The sequence below is a fragment of the Oncorhynchus tshawytscha genome, linkage group LG19 (assembly GCF_018296145.1).
Source record: "Oncorhynchus tshawytscha isolate Ot180627B linkage group LG19, Otsh_v2.0, whole genome shotgun sequence".
Classification (NCBI taxonomy): Eukaryota; Metazoa; Chordata; class Actinopteri; order Salmoniformes; family Salmonidae; genus Oncorhynchus; species Oncorhynchus tshawytscha.
In genome coordinates this window covers 52,643,358-52,668,357 of record NC_056447.1, presented here as the reverse complement: position 1 = coordinate 52,668,357, position 25,000 = coordinate 52,643,358, and the positions used below count along the sequence as shown (strand labels likewise).

Here is a 25,000-nt window from a genome sequence, read left to right as displayed (position 1 = left end):
TCTGTGACCCTGTTTGTAGCTAATGTCTGTGACCCTGTTTGTAGCTAATGTCTGTGACCCTGTTTGTAGCTCATGTCTGTAGTTAATGTCTGTGACCCTGTCTGTAGCTAATGTCTGTGACCCTGTCTGTAGCTAATGTCTGTGACCCTGTCTGTAGCTAATGTCTGTGACCCTGTCTGTAGCTAATGTCTGTGACCCTGTCTGTAGCTAATGTCTGTGACCCTGTCTGTAGCTAATGTCTGTGACCCTGTCTGTAGCTAATGTCTGTGACCCTGTTTGTAGCTCATGTCTGTAGTTAATGTCTGTGACCCTGTCTGTAGCTAATGTCTGTGACCCTGTTTGTAGTTAATGTCTGTGACCCTGTCTGTAGCTAATGTCTGTGACCCTGTCTGTAGCTAATGTCTGTGACCCTGTCTGTAGCTAATGTCTGTGACCCTGTTTGTAGCTTATGTCTGTAGTTAATGTCTGTGACCCTGTCTGTAGCTAATGTCTGTGACCCTGTCTGTAGCTAATGCCTGTGACCCTGTCTGTAGCTAATGTCTGTGACCCTGTCTGTAGCTAATGTCTGTGACCCTGTCTGTAGCTAATGTCTGTGACCCTGTATGTAGCTAATGTCTGTGACCCTGTCTGTAGCTAATGTCTGTGACCCTGTCTGTAGCTAATGTCTGTGACCCTGTCTGTAGCTAATGTCTGTGACCCTGTCTGTAGCTAATGTCTGTGACCCTGTCTGTAGCTAATGTCTGTGACCCTGTCTGTAGCTAATGTCTGTGACCCTGTCGGTAGCTAATGTCTGTGACCCTGTCTGTAGCTCATGTCTGTAGTTAATGTCTGTGACCCTGTCTGTAGCTAATGTCTGTGACCCTGTCTGTAGCTAATGTCTGTGACCCTGTCTGTAGCTCATGTCTGTAGTTAATGTCTGTGACCCTGTCTGTAGCTAATGTCTGTGACCCTGTCTGTAGCTCATGTCTGTAGCTAATGTCTGTGACCCTGTCTGTAGCTTTCTAGGCCAGTCATGTGTCCTCTAGTTGTGCCCCATCATGTCTTGTCCTGTTGACTTGCTTATGATATTGCCATTGAGAACATGTTAAAACCAGCTGTTGATCAATATATATATATAAATATACATATATATATAAATATACACAGTTCAATATAAAGTAAGTTATGAATAGTCCACTATTTGCTTAGTTTGAATGTTTGAGGTTAGAGGTGAAATCCAACTGAAAATACCAACATGGATCTAGGAATGTGTGAGCTTGCATATGAGACTATGTGTGTGTGTGTGTATTTCAGACGGTGTGTGTGTGTGTGTATATTTCAGACGGTGTGTGTGTGTATTTCAGACGGTGTGTGTGTGTGTGTATTTCAGACGGTGTGTGTGTGTGTGTATTTCAGACGGTGTGTGTGTGTGTGTGTGTGTATTTCAGACGGTGTGTGTGTGTGTGTGTGTATATTTCAGACGGTGTGTGTGTGTATTTCAGACAGTGTGTGTGTGTATTTCAGACAGTGTGTGTGTGTGTGTGTATATTTCAGACGGTGTGTGTGCATTTCAGACGGTGTGTGTATGGATGCGTGTGTAGATACTGTAAATGCCTCTTCCTTGGTTACTAACGGTCACCATCCTCTTCCTCCCTCTCTCTCTCTCTCCCTCACTGTCTTTGTCTCCCTACAGCACCCGTAAACAAAACTACATGATGAACTTTGCCAGACAGACCGGCCTACGTCACTACTACAGCCGAAAGAGGCGGGCACTGCAGCATGCCTAACCAATGGATTTTCCCTACGACCTGCCAATCACACATATGACCGACCAACCAACCAACCACATTCCTTTCTCCTGATGCCATATCACCCTGTCAAGTCCTGCCCTCCAGCCAATGGATTCCAGTCAGCCTTAGACCACACCCCTTCCCTCTCCAACCCCCCCCTCCCTACTCTGCCAGAAAACGTGGACCATCCCATCAGTTTACGCTGCAACCAATCAGAAGCCTTCCCCACCCCCCATTGTGACTGGAAGGAAGGAGACGTGAAGGAGCAACAAAGGCGGACATTTTGTTTACTTTTAATGGACTTCCGGGTTTCTAGTTGTTTTCTAATCGTTGCCGTAGGTGGTTATTATGATATGATGATTCCCTGTTCCAGTTGCGATACGATGATGACAGTACCCACCCTCGGATTTCCCCTTATCACCCCATCCTACCCACTTAGTTCTACTACTACCACACTGTGAAATCATTAAGAGAAATATCACTGATGACCAGTGACATAGAGTTGGATAGAGGGCACACAGTCACAGAAGTGATAATGTCAAAGCTAGGGGGGGTGAGCCCTGTTTCCAACTCTATGCCAGGTTGCTGGGGTGTATTCATTAGTCCGATTCCGTTGCAAAAATGTTTTACAACCAAAACCATTTACTATTTCCTCTAGGAACCAAACGGAAACAAGTGGAGCAAGCAGAATGAAAATGGAGAGAGAACCTGACTGAATCTGTCCAATAGAAACTCTTTTGGAGTAAACGGTTTCCATTGCAAAACATTTTTGCAACAGAATCTGACTAATGAATATACCCCTGGGCTAGTTGGCAGAGCCGGAAGGAGAGGGGAACACTCCTCCGCCTGCACCAGTATCTAGGAGGAAGATCATTACAGTGAAAATAGTACTGTGTTCTTGCTGTCCTGTGGGTTATTTTCGTGATGAGTCGACTGTGGCCGTGTTTCATTTGAATTTGTTTCGTTTTTTTTTACTAATTCACATTGCGTAATTTTTCGGTTGGATGAGTTTTTTTCTCCATGTTTATCGGATGAGGGACAGATGGATAAAGGGCAGGGTGGATGGATGAAACCCTGCCATCAAGGTAGACAGAAGGAAGGAACAAATCGCAAAAATAGAGGGGAAAAAACATAAGAAAAATAAGTTAAAGACCGAACAATGATTTAGTTTTTTTATATATGTGTTGGCTCCTGAGAATACAGATATTTATGGTGAGCGGTTCTCCATGTAACCTATTTAAAGATGCACTGTGCGTGAAATCTGTGTTATTTTCTAGTGTTAAGTTATTAGGCAGTTATTCAGCCTCTCTTTCTCTCGAGGCTCTCGGCCTACAACGTCTCCCTCCCCCTTCTCGTGCTGTACCCCATCCCTCTCTCTCCCCTTCTCGTGCTGTACCCCATCCCTCTCTCTCCCCTTCTCGTGCTGTACCACCATCCCTCTCTCTCCCCTTTTTGTGCTGTTACCCCTCCTTCCCCTCCTTGTTGTTACCCCATCCTCTCCCCCTCCCGTGCTGTTACCCCCATCCCTCTCCCCCTCCCGTGCTGTTACCCCCCCCCATCCTCCCTCTCCCCTTCCCTCCCTCTCCTGTTACCCCATCCCTCCCTCTCCTGTTACCCCCATCCCTCCTCTCCCCTTCCCTCCCTCTCCTGTTACCCCATCCCTCCCTCTCCTGTTACCCCCATCCCTCCCTCTCCTATTACCCCCATCCTCCCTCTCCCCATGCTGTTACCCCATCCCTCCCTCTCCTGTTATCCCCATCCCCCTCTCCTGTTACCCCCATCCCTCCCTCTCCTATTACCCCCATCCTCCCTCTCCCCATGCTGTTACCCCATCCCTCCCTCTCCTGTTACCCCCATCCCTCCCTCTCCTGTTACCCCCATCCCTCCCTCTCCTATTACCCCCATCCTCCCTCTCCCCATGCTGTTACCCCCATCCCTCCCTCTCCTGTTACCCCCATCCCTCCCTCTCCTGTTACCCCCATCCCTCCTCTCCTGTTATCCCCATCCCTCCTTCTCCTGTTATCCCCATCCCTCCCTCTCCTCCCTCTCCTGTTACCCCCATCCCTCCCTCTCCTGTTACCCCATCCCCCTCTCCTGTTACCCCATCCCTCCCTCTCCTATTACCCCCATCCATCCCTCTCCCCATGCTGTTACCCCCATCCCTCCCTCTCCTGTTACCCCCATCCCTCCCTCTCCTGTTACCCCCATCCCTCCCTCTCCTGTTACCCCACATCCCTCCCTCTCCTGTTACCCCCATCCCTCCCTCTCCTATTACCCCACATCCCTCCCTCTCCTGTTACCCCCCATCCCTCCCTCTCCTGTTACCCCCATCCCTCCCTCTCCTGTTACCCCCATCCCCCCTCTCCTATTACCCCATCCATCCCTCCCTCTCCTGTTACCCCCCCCCCATCCCTCCCTCTCCTGTTACCCCCATCCCTCCCTCTCCTGTTACACCCATCCCTCCCTCTCCTGTTACACCCATCCCTCCCTCTCCTGTTACACCCATCCCTCCCTCTCCTGTTACCCACATCCCTCCCTCTCCTGTTACCCACATCCCTCCCTCTCCTGTTACCCACATCCCTCCCTCTCCTGTTACCCCCATCCCTCCCTCTCCCCATGCTGTTACCCCCATCCCCCTCTCCTGTTACCCCATCCCTCCCTCTCCCCATGCTGTTACCCCCATCCCTCTCCTGTTACCCCATCCCTCCCTCTCCCCATGCTGTTACCCCCATCCCTCCCTGTTACCCTCATCCCTCCCTGTTACCCCCTTCCCTCCCACTCCTGTTACCCCCTTCCCTCATCCCTCCCTGTTACCCCCTTCCCTCCCTGTTACCCCCTTCCCTCATCCCTCCCTCTTCCCTCCCTGTTACCCCCTTCCCTCATCCCTCCCTCTTCCCTCCCTGTTACCCCCATCCCGCCCTTTCTCTCTGCTGATTTCTGCTCCCCGGAGATGAGGCTCCGTCAGTGTTGTTTTTTGAAGTCTACTGTGTAATATGGACCCCACCCCTTTCTCTGTAACTCCACTATAGCAATCTCCTGTACATATAAGTATATCCACTATGGGGAGACCCAGCAGCCTTATAAAAGGGAAATAAAGAACTGTCCAAACCTCAAGGGATAGTCAGTGTGTGTGAGTTGTGCATATATATATATATATATATATACACACATATATATTATTATAACTTCATCACCACATTCAAAAAGAGAAATTGCTGATTCAACAAAGTCACAACTAACACATATTCCAGTTAGTGTATAAAACATTTATTTCACAATCATAAAAATATTAATTTCTCTGTATAAAAAAAAGGAGCCTAATGCATAATCTTCCATTGTATTTGGTTAAGAAAAAAAATAAATTAAAAAATCTAATTGGTTCTCCAGGTTGATGCATGCCTCCGTTTGGTTAGACTGAGTATGCAGCAGTAAACTATAAAACCAACAAATCCCTCGTACTCCTCACGTCCTCTATAAGAACCAGCACCTATCTAAAAAAAATTACATGATTTTAAAGTAGGCTTGTAAAGTTACAGGCCCGTTAATAACAGCATAGTCATCGCCACCACGAGGGGGACCGAATTAACCGCAACACGGTGTCCTGCGTTACAGTAGTTATAGCCACAGCACGCATACGTCATGGTGTAAACAGTTCCTTTCAGTGGGAGAGGGTGTATCTGACCGCAGCCCGTCGACGCCATGCACCCCCGGGTGGACAGGGCGCTGTGGTTTCCATAGCGACCGCTGCCCGTCATGCAGAGTTCCGCGGGAGGGCACTCTGTCAGGATGAGGTCAAAGGTCTTGTTCCGGTACATGATGGGGCTGTAGTAACACAGCAGGTTGTTGTTACAGTGGAGTGCTGGGAGGAGCAGGGACAGACACAGGATGGCAGATAGAGACGGGAACATCTGGGGCCTGAGAGAGAATAGACGTCTGGTGGTGAAACTACCCGTTCATGTCAGTCAGCATTAGAGCCTGGTCCCAGATCTGTTTGTACTGTATAGCTAGCTCCTTAGGCTGTTTAAAACAGGCAGCCTAATTCTGATCTTATTTCCACTAATACTTCTTTTACATCCTAATCACAGCGGATATTTTCTCAGAGCTGATCTGATTGGTCAAAGGGGCAATTAGTGAAAAATAGATCAGAATTGGGCTGCCTGTGTGAACGCAGACCTAGTCAAACATTGAACCTCATCATGACATGAAAAACAACTATAGAAGTTGGCCAGACAGCACAACAGATCTGGGACCAGGCTAGAATTGGAGCGGTATTGGAATGAATGCTGATTGGTAACCCACCGGCCCAGACAGCACAACAGATCTGGGACCAGGCTAGAATTGGAGTGGTATTGGAATGAATGCTGATTGGTAACCCACCGGCCTAATTAGTCAATTGGAACAAGAGCTTGTTGGATAGGTTGCTGACTTGCAATTAAAAAGGAAAATAGCAACTTGTCAAACAAACCAGTCATGCTTGCATGAAGTTCCAGGTATATCCTAGTAAGGAACCTTCTAGTCTCAGTTTATCTAAAAGACAGGTTGAAAGCCTTGTATGTGTGCTCTCAACCACAGAAAACACTAACAGCTTGCTCATGCAATGGCAATATGTAGGATGAGGACTTACCTGCCCATTCTTACGACTCTGGGGTTGAGAAGAATCTTAAACTGGATACAACAGGTGGCGTTCAAAGGATGACAGCTGCTCTGTATGCTGTCCCAACACTTACTGCTGGTCGAACCGGAACCATCGAACCTCAAACCAAGTAACCACACCCACTGCCGACACCTGTTATTCGGATCAGGACAGACTGAACCAAAAAAAGGGTTTTAAAGTAACTGTTCAGTGAAAATCTCCTGTTAACACACACCCAAATAATGTTGACTGATATACTCATATGTGGACAAAGCATAAATTTAAAATAAAATGTAAAAAAACACTTGCTAGGATGAGCAGGCCAATCAGCGGTCTACTCATGTGAATATTTATTAACGGATTAACGTAAATATCCAATGCAGCCCTTTTTCTCTCAATATCATGATTTCTGGGTAACAATTAAGTACCGCACTGCGATTTATTTTTGACCGTTTGAATTAAGTGACAAAAAAAAAATAGCTTCTTCATAAATAGCAACTTCTCAAGGAAGAATTTAGCTAAGCCTGGGTGTGGTCTGAGAGGGGGAAGGGGAAACAGGTTCTTATTGGCAGAGGGGATTGGAACTCTTATTGGTCGAGCAACTAATTTACCACCTGGTGATGTCACGAGGCAGGCCAGAACTCCAGCCTACCAAAACAGGCAGCCTTTTAAAAATGTTTTTATTTTTTTTAAATCACCTCTTACACTGAAAAGGGCATTATCACAATTTGCATAGTATTAGGCCAACCTAAGTGTGGAAATATATTTTTTATTTTACCTTTATTTAACCAGGCAAGTCAGTTAAGAACAAATTCTTATTTTCAATGATGGCCTAGGAACAGTGGGTTAACTGCCTGTTCAGGGGCAGAACGACAGATTTGTACCTTGTCAGCTCGGGAGGTTTGAACTTGCAACCTTCCGGTTACTAGTCCAACCATTAGGCTACCCTGCCGCCCCAATGTAAAAATACAAATTATTCATGTTTCTTTTTTACTGCACTGGTTCTTTAATTCCCCAGGAACATTAGTTCACTCATTGTAATATTTCATAGAAACCTGGAGACACTGGACAGGTACTTCAACGTGCTTTCTGTATTCACGCCATTCACCAGCTACCACACTGAGAACTACAGCTTTTACCACACGGCAATATTGCAACATCACTAAAAACATAGATTACACTTTACGTCAGTTATTACAAATAATTGAATAAATAAGCACATTTTACACTGGAAATTTAAAAAATCTACTTGAATAAGTGTCATCCCTTGCATGAGGGTGGGGGACAGGGACTGTGGCTAACAGGCCCATCCCTTGCATGAGGGTGGGGACAGGGACTGTGGCTAACAGGCCCGTCCCCCAGTGACAAGTATGGCTGAATTCCAGACGGACCCCTAGCCGCTACTCTTTAGCCACTCCTGGAGATCTGAGAGGACTTTATAGATGGAATTCATGTCGTTTTCTCCGTGTAGTGGAGCCACGGCGCCATCCTCCGCCACGTCCTCATCTCCAGGGCATCTATGCAGAGGGTCCGTCGCGGAAGAAGGAGGCTTCTCACTGTGCCCCAACAGACTCTTAATGTAGGTATCAGGGGCTGGAGGCTGGTTACACTTGTCACTACAGCAACACCTAGAGAGTTAGTTAGAAAAATGTATGAAAGTCACTCAGTATTAAAGAAATAGGCAGTGATGGAAATACATTTTTTTAAAGTAACCAATTATCACACTTGTGTAAAAGTATAGACACCTTATTAGAAAGTTACTCATATAACCCAGTAAAATACTACTTGGAGTAAAAGTCTAAATATATTTAGGACCAAATATTTTTAAGTATCATAAATAAATGTAATTGCTAAAAAAAATGTACTTAATTATCAAAAAGTATAAATCATTTCAAATTCCTTCTATTATTAAGCAAAGCATGCAGCACCATTTTCTTGTTTTTAAAAATGTATATAGACAGACAGGGGCCACACTCAGACGTCATTTACAAAAGATGTGTTTAGTGAGTCTGCCAGATCAGAGGCAGAAGTGTTGTCTGGAGAAAGTGTGTGAAATTGGACCATTTTCCTGTCCTACAAAGCATTCTAAAATGTAACGACTACTTTTGGGTGTCAAGTACTTTTTACATGATTTTCTTTAGGAATGTAGTGAAGTAAAAGTTGTCACAAATATAAAATAGTAAAGTACAGATATCCCCCCAAAAAACACAACTTAAGTAGTACTTTAAAGTATTTCTACTTAAATAACACTAATGGAAATTGGTAATACATATCACATGACATATGTAAAAATCACACCGTAGACCTGTAGGTTTTATAGTCCAACCCTAATTTAACACACCTAATTCTACTTATTAGCTGCTCAACAAGACCTTAACTAGCAGAATCAGACACACTAATTTAGGGTTGGACTGAAAACCTACAAGACAGTAGAGCTCCAGGAAGAGAGTTGGGCAGCCCTGCTATCGGCAATCATGGTACAACATAAATCAGAGCTCTAATACAAGAGGGGACACACACACACCATTTTGGAACATTCAGATAGAAATATGCTATGTAGACCAAACATGACATGTGGAATAAGGAACTACGTAAGCTCTGTTTGTGACATTTCTATCTGACAACTGGCTGTAAACAGGGCCACTAATGTCGATGTGCGACTGTCCCTGTGAAACTACATTTAATAAAAGTAAAGTTGTGGCTACTGTACCTGTATGTCACATTATAGCTGACCCCTCGGTAGGTCACGGCATGGGTGGAGTTACAGAGGTCAGGGGTCAAGCAGCCCTGTGCAGACAGGATGTGAGTGGAACCGAAACGCCCACTGCTAGTACCACAGCGCTCTTGCGGGAGACACTCAGTGGTGGAATCATTACTGCAGGACCTGGGGGAGAAAAAAAAAAACACGGGAGAATCTCAATCGCATTTCCTTGATTCCTTAAAACCCATTGGATGAGAAGGTCAGAGAGGCGGGACCTTTTGAGAAGGAAGGATGTGAGGAGACAAGAAATTGCAATTGAGATTCTCACCCAGGAGTGAGTTGACAGACCCAAAATGGGAAACTCTAAACAGAATCAATAGGAAGGCTCAACTCTGACCTCACGCCATTGAAGTTGAAATTTAAAACGGTTATGGTAGGGACGTCCCAAGGATAGCACTAACTGACCCCCCAAAAAATTTAAGAGGTGGGACCTTATGAGAGGAATCTTTGAAAGTCAAATTACTATGGAACGATGTTCTATATAAAGATCAAGCCTAGTCCTGACACAAAAAAACTTTTTCATTGGAAAAATCTCCATTGAGAATGCTTTTCAGTCCCGGACTGGGCATAATCAGACTCTGACCAGTCCGGGAAACTGCTCCCCAGTGTGTGTGGTGGGGTGTGGTGTGGTGGGGACACCAACCTTCCTTTGTGCTGTAGAGGGCAGAAGTTACACAGCAGACTGGTACTAGGAATATGACTGCCCATGGCTGTCACAGTTAAGACTAGGAGGAGGAGGACACAGAGGCAGGCTGCTGGAGCCAGGGTTTGGGGAGCATTCAACCTGGAACACAAAAATACATTTAAAAAGACATTGGTATTAGGGTGGCAGCAACGTGAAACATGGGCACTGTTTTAATCGAGGTGGTTTGAAAACGTTTGAGCAAAACATCAACAGCCATTCCAAAAAAAATCAAAAGGAGACACTGCTGAGCATTTGTAATGCGAGTAAAGAAGCCGGTTGTTCACCTGTGTTTTCTCTGCGATGCCATTTTCCCTGGTCCTGTGTTTATGAAACACATCTTGGCCCGACTGTGCCTGAAGAAGAGTCGCACACGCCCAGCAGGGATGTGTTCATTAGGACACATAACAGAAACTGTTTTAAAACAGTTTGTGGAAATTAGTGTTCCTTATTGGACAGGTTGGAAAGTCCCGCCCTGTTTTTAATTCCATTTTTTTTAACCGTTTGGTGCCCAATGAACACAACCCATTGGGGGGAGGGGGGGGTGGGGGGGTTGCTGATTACTAAGAGGAGTCAGCTGTGTCACTCAGCTATAATCAACATCTCTGTGGGTTGGATTTACATAATCAGCCATCTTAAAATCATAACATCTAAAACTTCTAACAAAACAAACCAGTAATACAACTGAAAGTAGACCACTTTGTTTATTGTGAGAAAATATATATATAAATGTCCTGCTCTTTTTTTTAAGTGGGTCTCTAAACATGTTCAAGTGTCTCTAGTACTGAAGGTAAATGTGTGACTGCAGCACTATCTACTATACAGACACCACTTACACCCTCTTCTTAAGGGTTAACTGGTAGCATCAAGTGAAGGTCAATGCCACATTCAAAACAACTGGGAACTGTGGGGGGAAAAAACAAACTCCGAAAAGGTAAAATAATTTTGAACAGTCATCCAACTCGGGGATTCTAACTCTGGGATATCAGGCCAATTTCTGAAATCCTGACTTTCCGACCTGAAGATGGCGTCATGATTTGACCTGGTATTTTTTTAGAGTTCACTGTTGTTTTGCACGCTGCAAAAGTAACACAGCATGACACACACATCAGGGTTTCGGTCAGTTCCATTTCAGTTCACATTCATTTAGAAAGTAAACCAAATTCTAAATCTTGAAATGCATAGAGGATGCATCCTGATTCTTCGCCTTAAAAAAAAAAAAGTGTTCAAGTACACACTTAGGGAGAAGGGTGCAAATTGGGACGCATGCAGCCAGTCTTCTTTTTGATAAGGATGTGTGTAAAGGAAGGGAAGGCCAGTCTATAGTGTATGTGTCCCTTCCAGGTAGAAGTGAAGAAATCCTCAAGGAGAATTCCCTTCCAGGAAGACGTGAAGAAATCCTCAAGGAGAATTCCCTTCCAGGAAGACGTGAAGAAATCCTCAAGGAGAATTCCCTTCCAGGTAGAAGTGAAGAAATCCTCAAGGAGAATTCCCTTCCAGGAAGACGTGAAGAAATCCTCAAGGAGAATTCCCTTCCAGGAAGACGTGAAGAAGTCCTCAAGGAGAATTCCCTTCCAGGAAGACGTGAAGAAGTCCTCAAGGAGAATTCCCTTCCAGGTAGAAGTGAAGAAATCCTCAAGGAGAATTCCCTTCCAGGAAGACGTGAAGAAATCCTCAAGGAGAATTCCCTTCCAGGAAGACGTGAAGAAGTCCTCAAGGAGAATTCCCTTCCAGGTAGAAGTGAAGAAATCCTCAAGGAGAATTCCCTTCCAGGTAGACGTGAAGAAATCCACAGAAGGGCAGGTGATGGGCAGGTGATGGGCAGGTGATGGGCAGGTGATGGGCAGTGTGAAGGGCAGGTGATGGGCAGGTGATGGGCAGGTGATGGGCAGGTGATGGGCAGGTGAAGGGCAGGTGATGGGCAGGTGATGGGCAGGTGATGGGCAGGTGATGGGCTTGTCAGATGTACAATGTACATTGTAGAGAGAAAACTGTCACCGATCAAAAGGGCAGGTTCTCCAGCACCCCTACAGCCCAATCTGTGCACGTGCCTGGGTGAAGGACAGCTTTCCCTCCATATAGAGAGGCTCCTGAACCACCCCTCCCCCCAAAAAGATGAGATCAAATCAAACAATTTAATCAAATGTGTATCTACAGTATAAATAAAGCCATTTTTACATCAACAGACAGATAAAATGTTGCGGGGAGTGTGTTAGATATCATTTATAAATGCCAAAGAAAACAGCAACATGAATTAAGACAAACTAAATCATGTAAAAGTCTCTCACCATCTCTTTCCTCGTCTTCATCTCGATCTTCATGCCCCCAGTCTTCCTCACTGTGTTGGTCATATTCACTGGGATCATGGCTGTACTGGGGAATCAGCACATGGTGAAGCCTGTCCTGTCTGGTCACAACGTTATGAATTATTAATAACATCAAACATTTATATTATTATTATTATTTTTATTATTATTATTATTATTTTTTTTTTTTTTTTTACATATCTTTGGTACCAGGAATCGAAACCACTATCCTGACATTGCAAACATCATATTGTACTAACTGAGCTACAGAGAACATATGTTATCAAGACCATGATACAGGGAAAAAAAACAGACTAGCCATCAATTAAGGCACCACTCACTCACAACTGTCCGTGATGAAACTCATTTCATTTTCCTTCCTATGTAAACGACCTGGAAGAGTGAAGAACAACACAAAGTGTTTGTGATGCCGTACGACACCGAGGTTGAAATAGCATGTCAAACAAAACCAACCAAGTCCTCTCCTCTCGCCCGTCCCCCAGTGACAAGTATGGCTGAATTCCAGACGGACCCCTAGCCGCTACTCTTTAGCCACTCCTGGAGATCTGAGATCTGTCAAACAAAACCAACCAAGTCCTCTCCTCTCGCCCGTCCCCCAGTGACAAGTATGGCTGAATTCCAGACGGACCCCTAGCCGCTACTCTTTAGCCACTCCTGGAGATCTGAGATCTGTCAAACAAAACCAACCAAGTCCTCTCCTCTCGCCCGTCCCCCAGTGACAAGTATGGCTGAATTCCAGACGGACCCCTAGCCGCTACTCTTTAGCCACTCCTGGAGATCTGAGATCTGTCAAACAAAACCAACCAAGTCCTCTCCTCTCGCCCGTCCCCCAGTGACAAGTATGGCTGAATTCCAGACGGACCCCTAGCCGCTACTCTTTAGCCACTCCTGGAGATCTGAGATCTGTCAAACAAAACCAACCAAGTCCTCTCCTCTCGCCCGTCCCCCAGTGACAAGTATGGCTGAATTCCAGACGGACCCCTAGCCGCTACTCTTTAGCCACTCCTGGAGATCTGAGATCTGTCAAACAAAACCAACCAAGTCCTCTCCTCTCGCCCGTCCCCCAGTGACAAGTATGGCTGAATTCCAGACGGACCCCTAGCCGCTACTCTTTAGCCACTCCTGGAGATCTGAGATCTGTCAAACAAAACCAACCAAGTCCTCTCCTCTCGCCTGTCCCCCAGTGACAAGTATGGCTGAATTCCAGACGGACCCCTAGCCGCTACTCTTTAGCCACTCCTGGAGATCTGAGATCTGTCAAACAAAACCAACCAAGTCCTCTTACAAATGACAAAAAATACACTTGAACAATCAGTCATGTCGCTTCATGCTCATCCTTGAACACATTATACAGAGGGGCAAAAAGAGTATTTAGTCAGCCACCAATTGTGCAAGTTCTCCCACTTAAAAAGATGAGAGAGGCCTGTAATTTTCATCATAGGTACTCTTCAACTATGACAGACAAAATGAGAACCCCCCCCCAGAAAATCACATTGTAGGATTTTTAATGAATTTATTCGCAAATTATGGTGGAAAATAAGTATTTGGTCACCTACAAACAAGCAAGATTTCTGGCTCTCACAGACCTGTAAATTCTTCTTTAAGAGGCTCCTCTGTCCTCCACTCGTTACTAACATACATGTATCTCTGTACCAGACCTATCATACTAACATACATGTATCTCTGTACGAGACCTATCATATCTAACATCAAATCAAATCAAATCAAATTTTATTTGTCACATACACATGGTTAGCAGATGTTAATGCGAGTGTAGCGAAATGCTTGTGCTTCTAGTTCCGACAATGCAGTAATAACGAACAAGTAATCTAACTAACAATTCCAAAAAAAACTACTGTCTTATACACAGTGTAAGGGGATAAAGAATATGTACATACATGTATCTCTGTACCAGACCTATCATACTAACATACATGTATCTCTGTACCCGACCTATCTCTGTACCAGACCTATCATACTAACATACATGTATCTCCGTACCCGACCTATCTCTGTACCAGACCGATCATACTAACATACATGTATCTCTGTACCAGACCTATCATACTAACATACATGTATCTCTGTACCCGACCTATCTCTGTACCAGACCTATCATACTAACATACATGTATCTCCGTACCCGACCTATCTCTGTACCAGACCGATCATACTAACATACATGTATCTCTGTACCAGACCTATCATACTAACATACATGTATCTCTGTACCAGACCTATCATACTCAGATACACGTATCTCTGTACCAGACCTATCATACTAACATACATGTATATCTGTACCAGACCTATCATACTAACATACATGTATCTCTGTACCAGACCTATCTCTGTACCAGACCTATCATACTAACATACATGTATCTATGTACCTGACCTATCATACTAACATACATGTATCTCTGTACCAGACCTATCATACTAACATACATGTATCTCTGTACCAGACCTATCTCTGTACCAGACCGATCATACTAACATACATGTATCTCTGTACCAGACCTATCATACTAACATACATGCATCTCTGTACCAGACCGATCATACTAACATTCATGTATCTATGTACCAGACCTATCATACTAACATACATGTATCTCTGTACCAGACCTATCTCTGTACCAGACCTATCATACTAACATACATGTATCTATGTACCAGACCTATCATACTAACATACATGTATCTCTGTACCAGACCTATCATACTAACATACATGTATCTCTGTACCAGACCTATCTCTGTACCAGACCGATCATACTAACATACATGCATCTCTGTACCAGACCTATCATACTAACATACATGCATCTCTGTACCAGACCTATCATACTAACATACATGTATCTCTGTACCAGACCTATCTCTGTACCAGACCGATCATACTAACATACATGCATCTCTGTACCAGACCTATCATACTAACATACATGCATCTCTGTACCAGACCGATCATACTAACATTCATGTATCTATGTACCAGACCTATCATACTAACATTCATGTATCTATGTACCAGACCTATCATACTAAGATACATGTATCTCTGTACCAGACCTATCATACTAACATACATGTATCTCTACCAGACCTATCTATTGTATAGGTCTATTGTAACATGTATACATGTCTAGATGTTGGAGGAAACATCACAGGGACACAGTATAAGTGTAGGAAAACACTACTGGTAACAGTAGTACCTGCTTATTGGCACTCCTCAATGAGGAGAGGAGGAGGTGACTGCAGAGAAGGATCCGAGTTGAACTGCTAATACATGTATTTACAGTGATGGGGGAAATTATAACATACCTACATTTAACTTTTAATTTATCTTTAAAGAGTAAATGTATTAGAGGACTTACTTTTGCATTCTACACTGAGATGTAATATACGTAATATATGTAGTATACACTAGGGGCGGCTGGTAGCCTAGTGGTTAGAGTGGAGGGGCGGCAGGTAGCCTAGTGGTTAGAGTGGAGGGGCGGCAGGTTGGTGTTGGAGTGTTGGACTAGTAACTGGAAGATTGCAAGATTGAATCACCGAACTGACAAGGTAAAAATCTGTCGTTCTGCCCCTGAACAAGGCAGTTAACCCACTGTTCCTAGGCCGTCATTGAAAATAAGATTTTGTTCTTTACTGACTTGCCTAGTAAAATAAAAATGAATATTGAATAGAGTAAGCTATTCTGGTGAAGCTATACAGTACAGAAAGACTCACAAATATGTTTTCTGTTAAAGTATTTATGCAAATAGCCTACATAATGGTAAGTAGTCTTCTCTACATCTACCACCAATTTAGGCAGATTTGTCCACATTTGTTCACTATTGTTGTGTTTATTTCATTCCACTAGAGGGCCTGGTTGCACCCCAAAGAGAGAGTTAAGCTTTCCTCATGAACCAAAAGTGACTCGACTGTAAATATCACATTTGACGTCCATTACGCGCGACCGTGAAGACGAGCTCTTTTGTCGAGGAGAGCGCGCATTCGAGCACTTTGTTTATTATCGGCGACGCCACCGTGGGGAGCTATGATTAGAATTAGCACATCCGGGGAACCGATCCAGAAACGCTTCTATAGTTTGACTTGATGATTGACACACCGTCGTCTACGGCGCATACCTTCATACCTTCGCCCTGACAGGTAGTCGACTGTGCTGTGACAATGTCGGAGGTCTGACGGTAAGACTCTCACATAAATAACGATATACATTTCACACAATTATGTTTCTTAAACAGTTTTTTACGTTTTTTAAGGAGTTTTTTTTTTTTTTACTATTGAAACTTGAGGCATAAATATTATTTTCCTGAAATATTATTTTTGTCGGTCAGAAATATGATCTGTGCCTGCTTTTATCTTGACTGTAAATTATAACAAACGTATGATTGTGTTATTGTTAAATATAGATCAGGCTGATCCAAATGTCCCTCTCTGTGGTCAGTTAAAAGATGTAAATAGTGGTGTCTTCAAAATAATGGTTTTGAACTTTATTCTAGCTTACAGTCTCAAAGAACAGCTGTCTGAAATGGGCTCTGGTAAAATGTATGGTTTTGAACTTTATTCTAGCTTACAGTCTCAAAGAACAGCTGTCTGAAATGGGCTCTGGTAAAATGTATGGTTTTGAACTTTATTCTAGCTTACAGTCTCAAAGAACAGCTGTCTGAAATGGGCTCTGGTAAAATGTATGGTTTTGAACTTTATTCTAGTTTACAGTCTCAAAGAACAGCTGTCTGAAATGGGCTCTGGTAAAATGTATGGTTTTGAACTTTATTCTAGCTTACAGTCTCAAAGAACAGCTGTCTGAAATGGGCTCTGGTAAAATGTATGGTTTTGAACTTTATTCTAGCTTACAGTCTCAAAGAACAGCTGTCTGAAATGGGCTCTGGTAAAATGTATGGTTTTGAACTTTATTCTAGCTTACAGTCTCAAAGAACAGCTGTCTGAAATGGGCTCTGGTAAAATGTATGGTTTTGAACTTTATTCTAGCTTACAGTCTCAAAGAACAGCTGTCTGAAATGGGCTCTGGTAAAATGTATGGTTTTGAACTTTATTCTAGCTTACAGTCTCAAAGAACAGCTGTCTGAAATGGGCTCTGGTAAAATGTATGGTTTTGAACTTTATTCTAGCTTACAGTCTCAAAGAACAGCTGTCTGAAATGGGCTCTGGTAAAATGTATGGTTTTGAACTTTATTCTAGCTTACAGTCTCAAAGAACAGCTGTCTGAAATGGGCTCTGGTAAAATGTATGGTTTTGAACTTTATTCTAGCTTACAGTCTCAAAGAACAGCTGTCTGAAATGGGCTCTGGTAAAATGTATGGTTTTGAACTTTATTCTAGCTTACAGTCTCAAAGAACAGCTGTCTGAAATGGGCTCTGGTAAAATGTATGGTTTGAACTTTATTCTAGCTTACAGTCTCAAAGAACAGCTGTCTGAAATGGGCTCTGGTAAAATGTATGGTTTTGAACTTTATTCTAGTTTACAGTCTCAAAGAACAGCTGTCTGAAATGGGCTCTGGTAAAATGTATGGTTTTGAACTTTATTCTAGCTTACAGTCTCAAAGAACAGCTGTCTGAAATGGGCTCTGGTAAAATGTATGGTTTTGAACTTTATTCTAGCTTACAGTCTCAAAGAACAGCTGTCTGAAATGGGCTCTGGTAAAATGTATGGTTTTGAACTTTATTCTAGCTTACAGTCTCAAAGAACAGCTGTCTGAAATGGGCTCTGGTAAAATGTATGGTTTTGAACTTTATTCTAGCTTACAGTCTCAAAGAACAGCTGTCTGAAATGGGCTCTGGTAAAATGTATGGTTTTGAACTTTATTCTAGCTTACAGTCTCAAAGAACAGCTGTCTGAAATGGGCTCTGGTAAAATGTCCTGTTAACCGTTTGAAAAGTCTGTCAATTATTAGACTAACTGAAATGATGGTTTAGTAATATTGTCAGTTTGTGCTGCAGAAGTAGTCTACATACAAAAAAAATGACTCTTTTTTGGGGGGGAAATACTTAGGTGTAGAGTGTATCTGTGTCAAACAATTGTGAAGACAACTGAAACACAGTACAAGTGTGTCACGACATGTTATACTACTAGTCTTTACAAACAAATATTGCAGTTAAAAATATTGCAGTTTTGAAACTGCAGTAAAGTGCAGTAACTGCCTGTGGTATTTTGGACTCAGTAATTACAGAATAACCTCACTGTACTGCAGTTATACCGCACTGCAAAAGCAGTAAAACACTGCAAAATTACTGTAGTAAATAAAACAAAATAGTGGTATTTTTGATGCAGCATTAGCAGCGTACTGAAGTTATACTTCATTGTACTGAAGTTATACTTCATTGTACTGAAGTTATACTTCATTGTACTGCAGTTATACTTCATTGTACTGCAGTGATACTTCATTGTACTGAAGTTATACTTCATTGTACTGAAGTTATACTTCATTGTACTGAAGTTATACTTCATTGTACTGAAGTTATACTTCATTGTACTGAAGTTATACTTCATTGTACTGAAGTTATACTTCATTGTACTGAAGTTATACTTCATTGTACTGCAGTGATACTTCATTGTACTGAAGTTATACTTCGTTGTACTGAAGTTATACTTCATTGTACTGAAGTTATACTTCGTTGTACTGAAGTTATACTTCGTTGTACTGAAGTTATACTTCATTGTACTGCAGTTATACTTCATTGTACTGCAGTGATACTTCATTGTACTGAAGTTATACTTCATTGTACTGAAGTTATACTTCATTGTACTGAAGTTATACTTCATTGTACTGCAGTTATACTTCATTGTACTGAAGTTATACTTCATTGTACTGCAGTTATACTTCAAATCAAATTTTATTTGTCACGTACACATGGTTAGCAGATGTTAATGCGAGTGTAGCGAAATGCTTGTGCTTCTAGTTCCGACAATGCAGTAATAACCAACGAGTAATCTAACCTAACAATTCCAAAACTACTACCTTATACACACAAGTGTAAAGGGATAAAGAATATGTACATAAAGATATATGAATGAGTGATGGTACAGAGGCAAGATACAGTAGATGATATCGAGTACAGTATATACATATGAGATGAGTATGTAAACAAAGTGGCATAGTTTAAAGTGGCTAGTGATACATGTATTACATAAAGATGCAGTAGATGATATAGAGTACAGTATATACGTATACATATGAGATAAATAATGTAGGGTATGTAAACATTATATTATGTATATTAAGTTATATTAAGTTGTTTAAAGTGGCTAGTGATATATTTTACATACATTCCCATCAATTCCCATTATTAAAGTGGCTGGAGTTGAGTCAGTGTGTTGGCAGCAGCCACTCAATGTTAGTGGTGGCTGTTTAACAGTCTGATGGCCTTGAGATAGAAGCTGTTTTTCAGTCTCTCGGTCCCAGCTTTGATGCACCTGTACTGACCTCGCCTTCTGGATGATAGCGGGGTGAACAGGCAGTGGCTCGGGTGGTTGTTGTCCTTGATGATCTTTATGGCCTTCCTGTGACATCGGGTGGTGTAGGTGTCCTGGAGGGCAGGTAGTTTGCCCCCGGTGATGCGTTGTGCAGACCTCACTACCCTCTGGAGAGCCTTACGGTTGTGGGCGGAGCAGTTGCCGTACCAGGCGGTGATACAGCCCGACAGGATGCTCTCGATTGTGCATCTGTAGAAGTTTGTGAGTGCTTTTGGGGACAAGCCAAATTTCTTCAGCCTCCTGAGGTTGAAGAGGCGCTGCTGCGCCTTCTTCACGATGCTGTCTGTGTGGGTGGACCAATTCAGTTTGTCTGTGATGTGTACGCCGAGGAACTTAAAACTTACTACCCTCTCCACTACTGTTCCATCGATGTGGATAGGGGGTGTTCCCTCTGCTGTTTCCTGAAGTCCACAATCATCTCCTTAGTTTTGTTGACGTTGAGTGTGAGGTTATTTTCCTGACACCACACTCCGAGGGCCCTCACCTCCTTCCTGTAGGCCGTCTCGTCGTTGTTGGTAATCAAGCCTACCACTGTTGTGTCGTCCGCAAACTTGATGATTGAGTTGGAGGCGTGCGTGGCCACGCAGTCATGGGTGAACAGGGAGTACAGGAGAGGGCTCAGGACGCACCCTTGTGGGGCCCCAGTGTTGAGGATCAGCGGGGTGGAGATGTTGTTACCTACCCTCACCACCTGGGGCCGGCCTGTCAGGAAGTGCAGTACCCAGTTGCACAGGGCGGGGTCGATACCCAGGGTCTCGAGCTTGATGACGAGTTTGGAGGGTACTATGGTGTTAAATGCTGAGCTGTAGTCGATGAGCAGCATTCTCACATAGGTATTCCTCTTGTCCAGATGGGTTAGGACAGTGTGCAGTGTGGTTGAGATTGCATCGTCTGTGGACCTATTTGGGTGGTAAGCAAATTGGAGTGGGTCTAGGGTGTCAGGTAGGGTGGAGGTGATATGGTCCTTGACTAGTCTCTCAAAGCACTGAAGTTCTACTTCGTTGTACTGAAGTTATACTTCATTGTACTGCAGTTATACTTCATTGTACTGAAGTTATACTTCATTGTACTGCAGTTATACTTCATTGTACTGCAGTTATACTGCACTCTGATTGCCATCTTTGTTTTTTTGTAATGGACTCTTCAGCTATTTGGCAAATGTCATACCACATATTTGGATTGGCAGTATTTACAATACCCTCTTTGATGACACCATGACTTCAACATGCCACAGAGGGAACACAGAGTCCACTGAGCTGTGGTATCTGATTTGTATTTGTTTTGTATTTAGGGTTTACCCACCTATTGTTTTTTTTTTACCACCAACATCCCAGAGTTCCACATGCCATGGACTGAACTGAGTACACTGATTGGTCATTGAGTTGTGAAGTCTGACAGACAGACAGGAAGGAGTTACATGTATTTACTTTAGTACCCAATGAATCCTTCTGATTATGGATTATGACTCACAGAGACAAGAAGACAACTTTTTCCCAGCGTGCCTCATGGAACGATACCAGGAAGACTTAGCTGGTCTGGACCCTGTCTTTCTAGAGGAGGAGGAATGGGATCTGTACAACTCCCTCTCGGCTCTGTCCCTGCCCAGTCCCCAACCCCGCTCCCCTCTCTGGTCCCAGGCCAGAGGCAATGAGAGCTCCGATGACCCTACCACCCAGGGGGTGGGTGGAGGGGTCCCCAACCCAAATTCCTACCTGAGACCCAGGTATGTTGAATGGTTTTAATATCCTCCTGCCATGTACAAGGCCAGCAGGTTGCCCTAGTGGTTAGGAGCATTGGGCCAGTAACCGAAAGGTCACTTGTTGAAATCCCAGAGCCCCTTATTTGAAAAATCTGTTGATATGCCCTTGAGCAAACCACTTAACCATAATTGCTCTATAATCGCTGATCCCTGGCTCTGACACCATTCTCAGGGGGAGTGGGATATGCAAATAAAACACATTTCCAATACGTACATGTGTGAAAAAGGACAAATGTAAGCATCTAATTATTATATGAAAATTAGCTGTGTTAACTGTATCTGATAACATTCATGAACTTTTCTGATTTATATTTGTTTTGTACTGTATATAATCCCTGTCAAATAAACTTCATGAAATAAATCATAAAACACTTTTTTTTTTTCTCAAACATATACAGGACGCAGGAGACAGAGGTCCTCCTGAGAGGAGCAGCCCTCCTGCCTCCTCCAGTACCCCCTCGGAGGAGAACCTCCAGTGCTGCTCTGCTGACTAATGCTCAGAAGAGGTTCTCCTGTGATCTGACTGTACCCACTATCAGACTGAACCGCTTTAATACAGCCACATATAGTCATGTGAGTATCACTGTGTTGGCCCTCGAAAAAACCTCAAGAGGGTCTTTAAATAAAAGTCAAAGATAAAAAAAAAACTAGCGTTCTGGGCGATGGGGATTTAGTTCACTGGAAACAAAGATATCTATGTGGAGATGGAGGAAAGTTGTTAAAGATCCAATGCAGCCATTTAAATAAATAAAAATATCAATATCAAATCATTTCTGGGTAACAATTAAGTACCTTTACTATGATTGTTTTCAATTAAAATTGTTAAAACATTTTAAAAAAGGGAACCAAAAAAGTTTCTTAGCAAAAAAGAGCAATTTCTCAAGCAATAATTTTGCTAGGACTGTCTGGGAATGGTCTGAGTAGGAAGGGGAAAATTGAAAACTATCTGTAATTGGCAGAGAGGTTTGGAACTATCTCTCTTATTGGTCTATTAAAACTCCATCCATCCAAACAGGCTGAAATTTCAGGCATTCTTTTCACACAGCTCCTACACTAAAAAAGCACAATTCACAATTTCACAGAATTATTCGAAACTCAATAGTTTAGAAATAAATATAAAACACGGGAAAAATCAAATTTTATGACTACATTGGACCTTTAACAGTAAGTGTTATTTGAGTTAAATGCGGTTTTAATTTTTGTATTTTGTCGTGGGTTCGATTCCTGCTGGGGTCACATACTAAAAATGTATGCCCTCACTGTATACTGTAAGTCGCTTTGGATAAATTCTTTGAATAAAAGCTTCTACTGAGTTGGATATACAGTATTGTATATTTTTAGCTGGATACCTGGCGCATCAAACTGATAGACACTCCACAAGGAAGCACCAAACAACTGGCTTCTCTCTGCATGTTGACGTCCAAGTAAGAAACACATCCCTTTCAGATGTTTGAATAACAATCCAATGAGTCGTTTTTCTTAACATTCAAGATGAGACACGAACCATGGAAACGTCTTTGCGTTTGCCACTCTTTCAAAGTTTCTCCTTGAGAAACGCAGAAATTATCCCATAGCCGTTGTACTTTCATAAAAATAAAAGGTCTCTCCGTCTCTCTCCGTCTCTCTCCGTCAGACTGTTGTCTAGGTACCCCCACACTGACCAGGTGTCTAACTCAGGGGTGGTGTGGGGGCGTGTGTCACCTATCCACCCTTCCTTACTGCAGGAGGCTGAGATCACCGTCAATGTGTCAACTCCCTGGGTCCTTCACCAATTACCCATTCACACCATGTGTAAGTAAGACACACAGCTAACACATATGTATACTGCTGTAACTTAATTTCTGTTCACGTTTAAGTGTATCGGCAATCAAAATTGTCTAAAAGGATATGGGAGATGTAATGGTTTATTCCCAGACGTATTGCTGTATTTTTCATCCTTTGTTACGTTAAAGTGTCTTTAGAAAAAGGGAGAGGTTTGAATATGCTTCTACACCTGCATTGCTTGCTGTTTGGTGTTTCTGGCTGGGTTTCTGTACAGCACTTTGAGATATCAGCTGATTTAAAAAGGGCTTTATAAATACATTTGATTTGAATTTGACATACATACATATATACATACATACATACGTACATACATACATACATACATACATACATACATACATACATACATACATACATACATATATACATACATACATACGTACATACATTTTTGGGGGACTGTGACTAGAGTTGTTGTTGGCCTTGACCACCTTGTTGACCTTGATCACCTTGTTGACCTTGACCACCTTGTTGACCTTGACCCCTTGTTGACCTTGACCACCTTGTTGAAATTGACCACCTTGTTGACCTTGACCACCTTGTTGACCTTGACCACCTTGTTGACCTTGACCACCTTGTTGACCTTGACCACCTTGTTGAAATTGACCACCTTGTTGGCCTTGACCACCTTGTTGGCCTTGACCACCTTGTTGACCTTGACCACCTTGTTCTCTCTCCTCCAGTGAACAAGACAGTCCAGACCCTGATAGATGAGATCTTGCTGCTCCTGGAACAGACTAACCCAAGAGACAGTGGATACTACCTCCTGAAGTTGTGTGATTCTGAAGAGTACCTCAGGAAGTAAGTATACCACTCCGCAAACATAACTCCAACCCAATCACCATTCCCTAGCCTCCCTGCGTTCATTCCCCTTCAAGGCTGGTTATACAGCTGGTCTATCGACACGTCTGTAGACTGTTGTCGCCGTGACATCGTGAACATTCTGTTGTCGCCGTGACATCGTGAACATTCTGTTGTCGCCGTGACATCGTGAACATTCTGTTGCCGCCGTGACATCGTGAACATTCTGTTGTCGCCGTGACATCGTGAACATTCTGTTGTCGCCGTGACATCGTGAACATTCTGTTGTCGCCGTGACATCGTGAACATTCTGTTGTCGCCGTGACATCGTGAACATTCTGTTGTCGTCCCGACATCGTTATGAAAAAAGTATAGACACAGAAACGACAGGCTGCATTAACAGCCTGGTGGTCCAAAATAGCATAGCTGGTGTATTTTAACAGCAGCCCATGCTTTTAAACATGAATTTACTAGATATCAATCTAGCAACAACTCAAATAAACTTTCTAGACAATGTTGTGGTCCATTTCAAGCTTGTTAGCTACCTACATAGCTAGCTGGCTAGCCAGTTCAAATAAGGACCATATCATAGCTGACAATGTCTTAACTTTACCAAATGTGTATTTATTATTAGAGGAAAATAAACTCACAACACGATAATTATTTACAAGTTAATGTCGAGCTAACAGAAAATATCTTATGGTTGTGAGTGTGACGAAATAAAAGCAGTGCATTCTGCTGGAGAATCGTATATACGTTTTTTTTTGTCAGTCGGGTAACCATGACAACGGAGACAGATCTGTCCCGTCTATAGACGTTCCACCGGAGTATAAAAATGTAAATGTGGTTTTGACCAGCGACATTTGTAGCGTTCTAATTGTCTCGATATTGTCGTTTATAAACCAGCCTTTACCCTCTCTAGCCCTCAGGCAACTCTA

The 25,000-nt window shown here is 43.0% G+C and overlaps 4 protein-coding genes across 6 annotated transcripts in view; 2 read left to right on the top strand and 2 right to left on the bottom strand.

Annotated features, from left to right (window-relative positions):
• The window catches only part of LOC112219051 (reelin-like), a 307,323-nt gene extending 304,151 nt beyond the window's left edge, over positions 1-3,172 (top strand). The window contains exon 68 of the mRNA XM_042301851.1: positions 1,673-3,172. Within this exon, the coding sequence (XP_042157785.1) occupies positions 1,673-1,766 (94 nt within the window). The 3' untranslated portion in view covers positions 1,767-3,172. The remainder of the gene's footprint in view (positions 1-1,672) is intronic.
• Positions 3,173-5,014: 1,842 nt separating this feature from the next.
• LOC112239936 (protein Bouncer-like) lies at positions 5,015-6,675 on the bottom strand. 2 transcript variants are annotated; one of them, XM_024408313.2, is made up of 2 exons: positions 6,394-6,675; positions 5,015-5,591 (listed from the first exon to the last, which is right to left on the bottom strand). In XM_024408313.2, exons 1-2 carry the CDS (start codon positions 6,399-6,401, stop codon positions 5,300-5,302), a joined length of 300 nt encoding a protein of 99 aa, XP_024264081.1. In that variant the 5' UTR covers positions 6,402-6,675; the 3' UTR covers positions 5,015-5,299. The 2 variants fall into 2 exon arrangements, with proteins under 2 accessions (XP_024264081.1, XP_024264080.1); XM_024408312.2 differs by having other exon boundaries at positions 5,015-5,684; positions 6,394-6,667.
• A 713-nt stretch (positions 6,676-7,388) lies between these two features.
• LOC112239938 lies at positions 7,389-10,299 on the bottom strand. Its single transcript, XM_024408315.1, has 4 exons — positions 10,133-10,299; positions 9,807-9,947; positions 9,113-9,286; positions 7,389-8,030 (listed from the first exon to the last, which is right to left on the bottom strand). Exons 1-4 carry the CDS (start codon positions 10,249-10,251, stop codon positions 7,796-7,798), a joined length of 669 nt encoding a protein of 222 aa, XP_024264083.1. The 5' UTR covers positions 10,252-10,299; the 3' UTR covers positions 7,389-7,795.
• A 5,846-nt stretch (positions 10,300-16,145) lies between these two features.
• LOC112239934 (phosphatidylinositol 4-phosphate 3-kinase C2 domain-containing subunit gamma) overlaps positions 16,146-25,000 on the top strand; it is a 32,051-nt gene continuing 23,196 nt past the window's right edge. The window contains exons 1-6 of one of the 2 annotated variants that reach the window (XM_042301861.1): positions 16,146-16,371; positions 21,151-21,401; positions 21,836-22,010; positions 22,779-22,861; positions 23,071-23,228; positions 23,945-24,062. In XM_042301861.1, coding sequence (XP_042157795.1) covers positions 21,184-21,401; positions 21,836-22,010; positions 22,779-22,861; positions 23,071-23,228; positions 23,945-24,062 — 752 coding nt within the window. In that variant the 5' untranslated portion in view covers positions 16,146-16,371; positions 21,151-21,183. The remainder of the gene's footprint in view (positions 16,372-21,150; positions 21,402-21,835; positions 22,011-22,778; positions 22,862-23,070; positions 23,229-23,944; positions 24,063-25,000) is intronic. The other variant, XM_042301862.1, reaches the window with a different exon arrangement.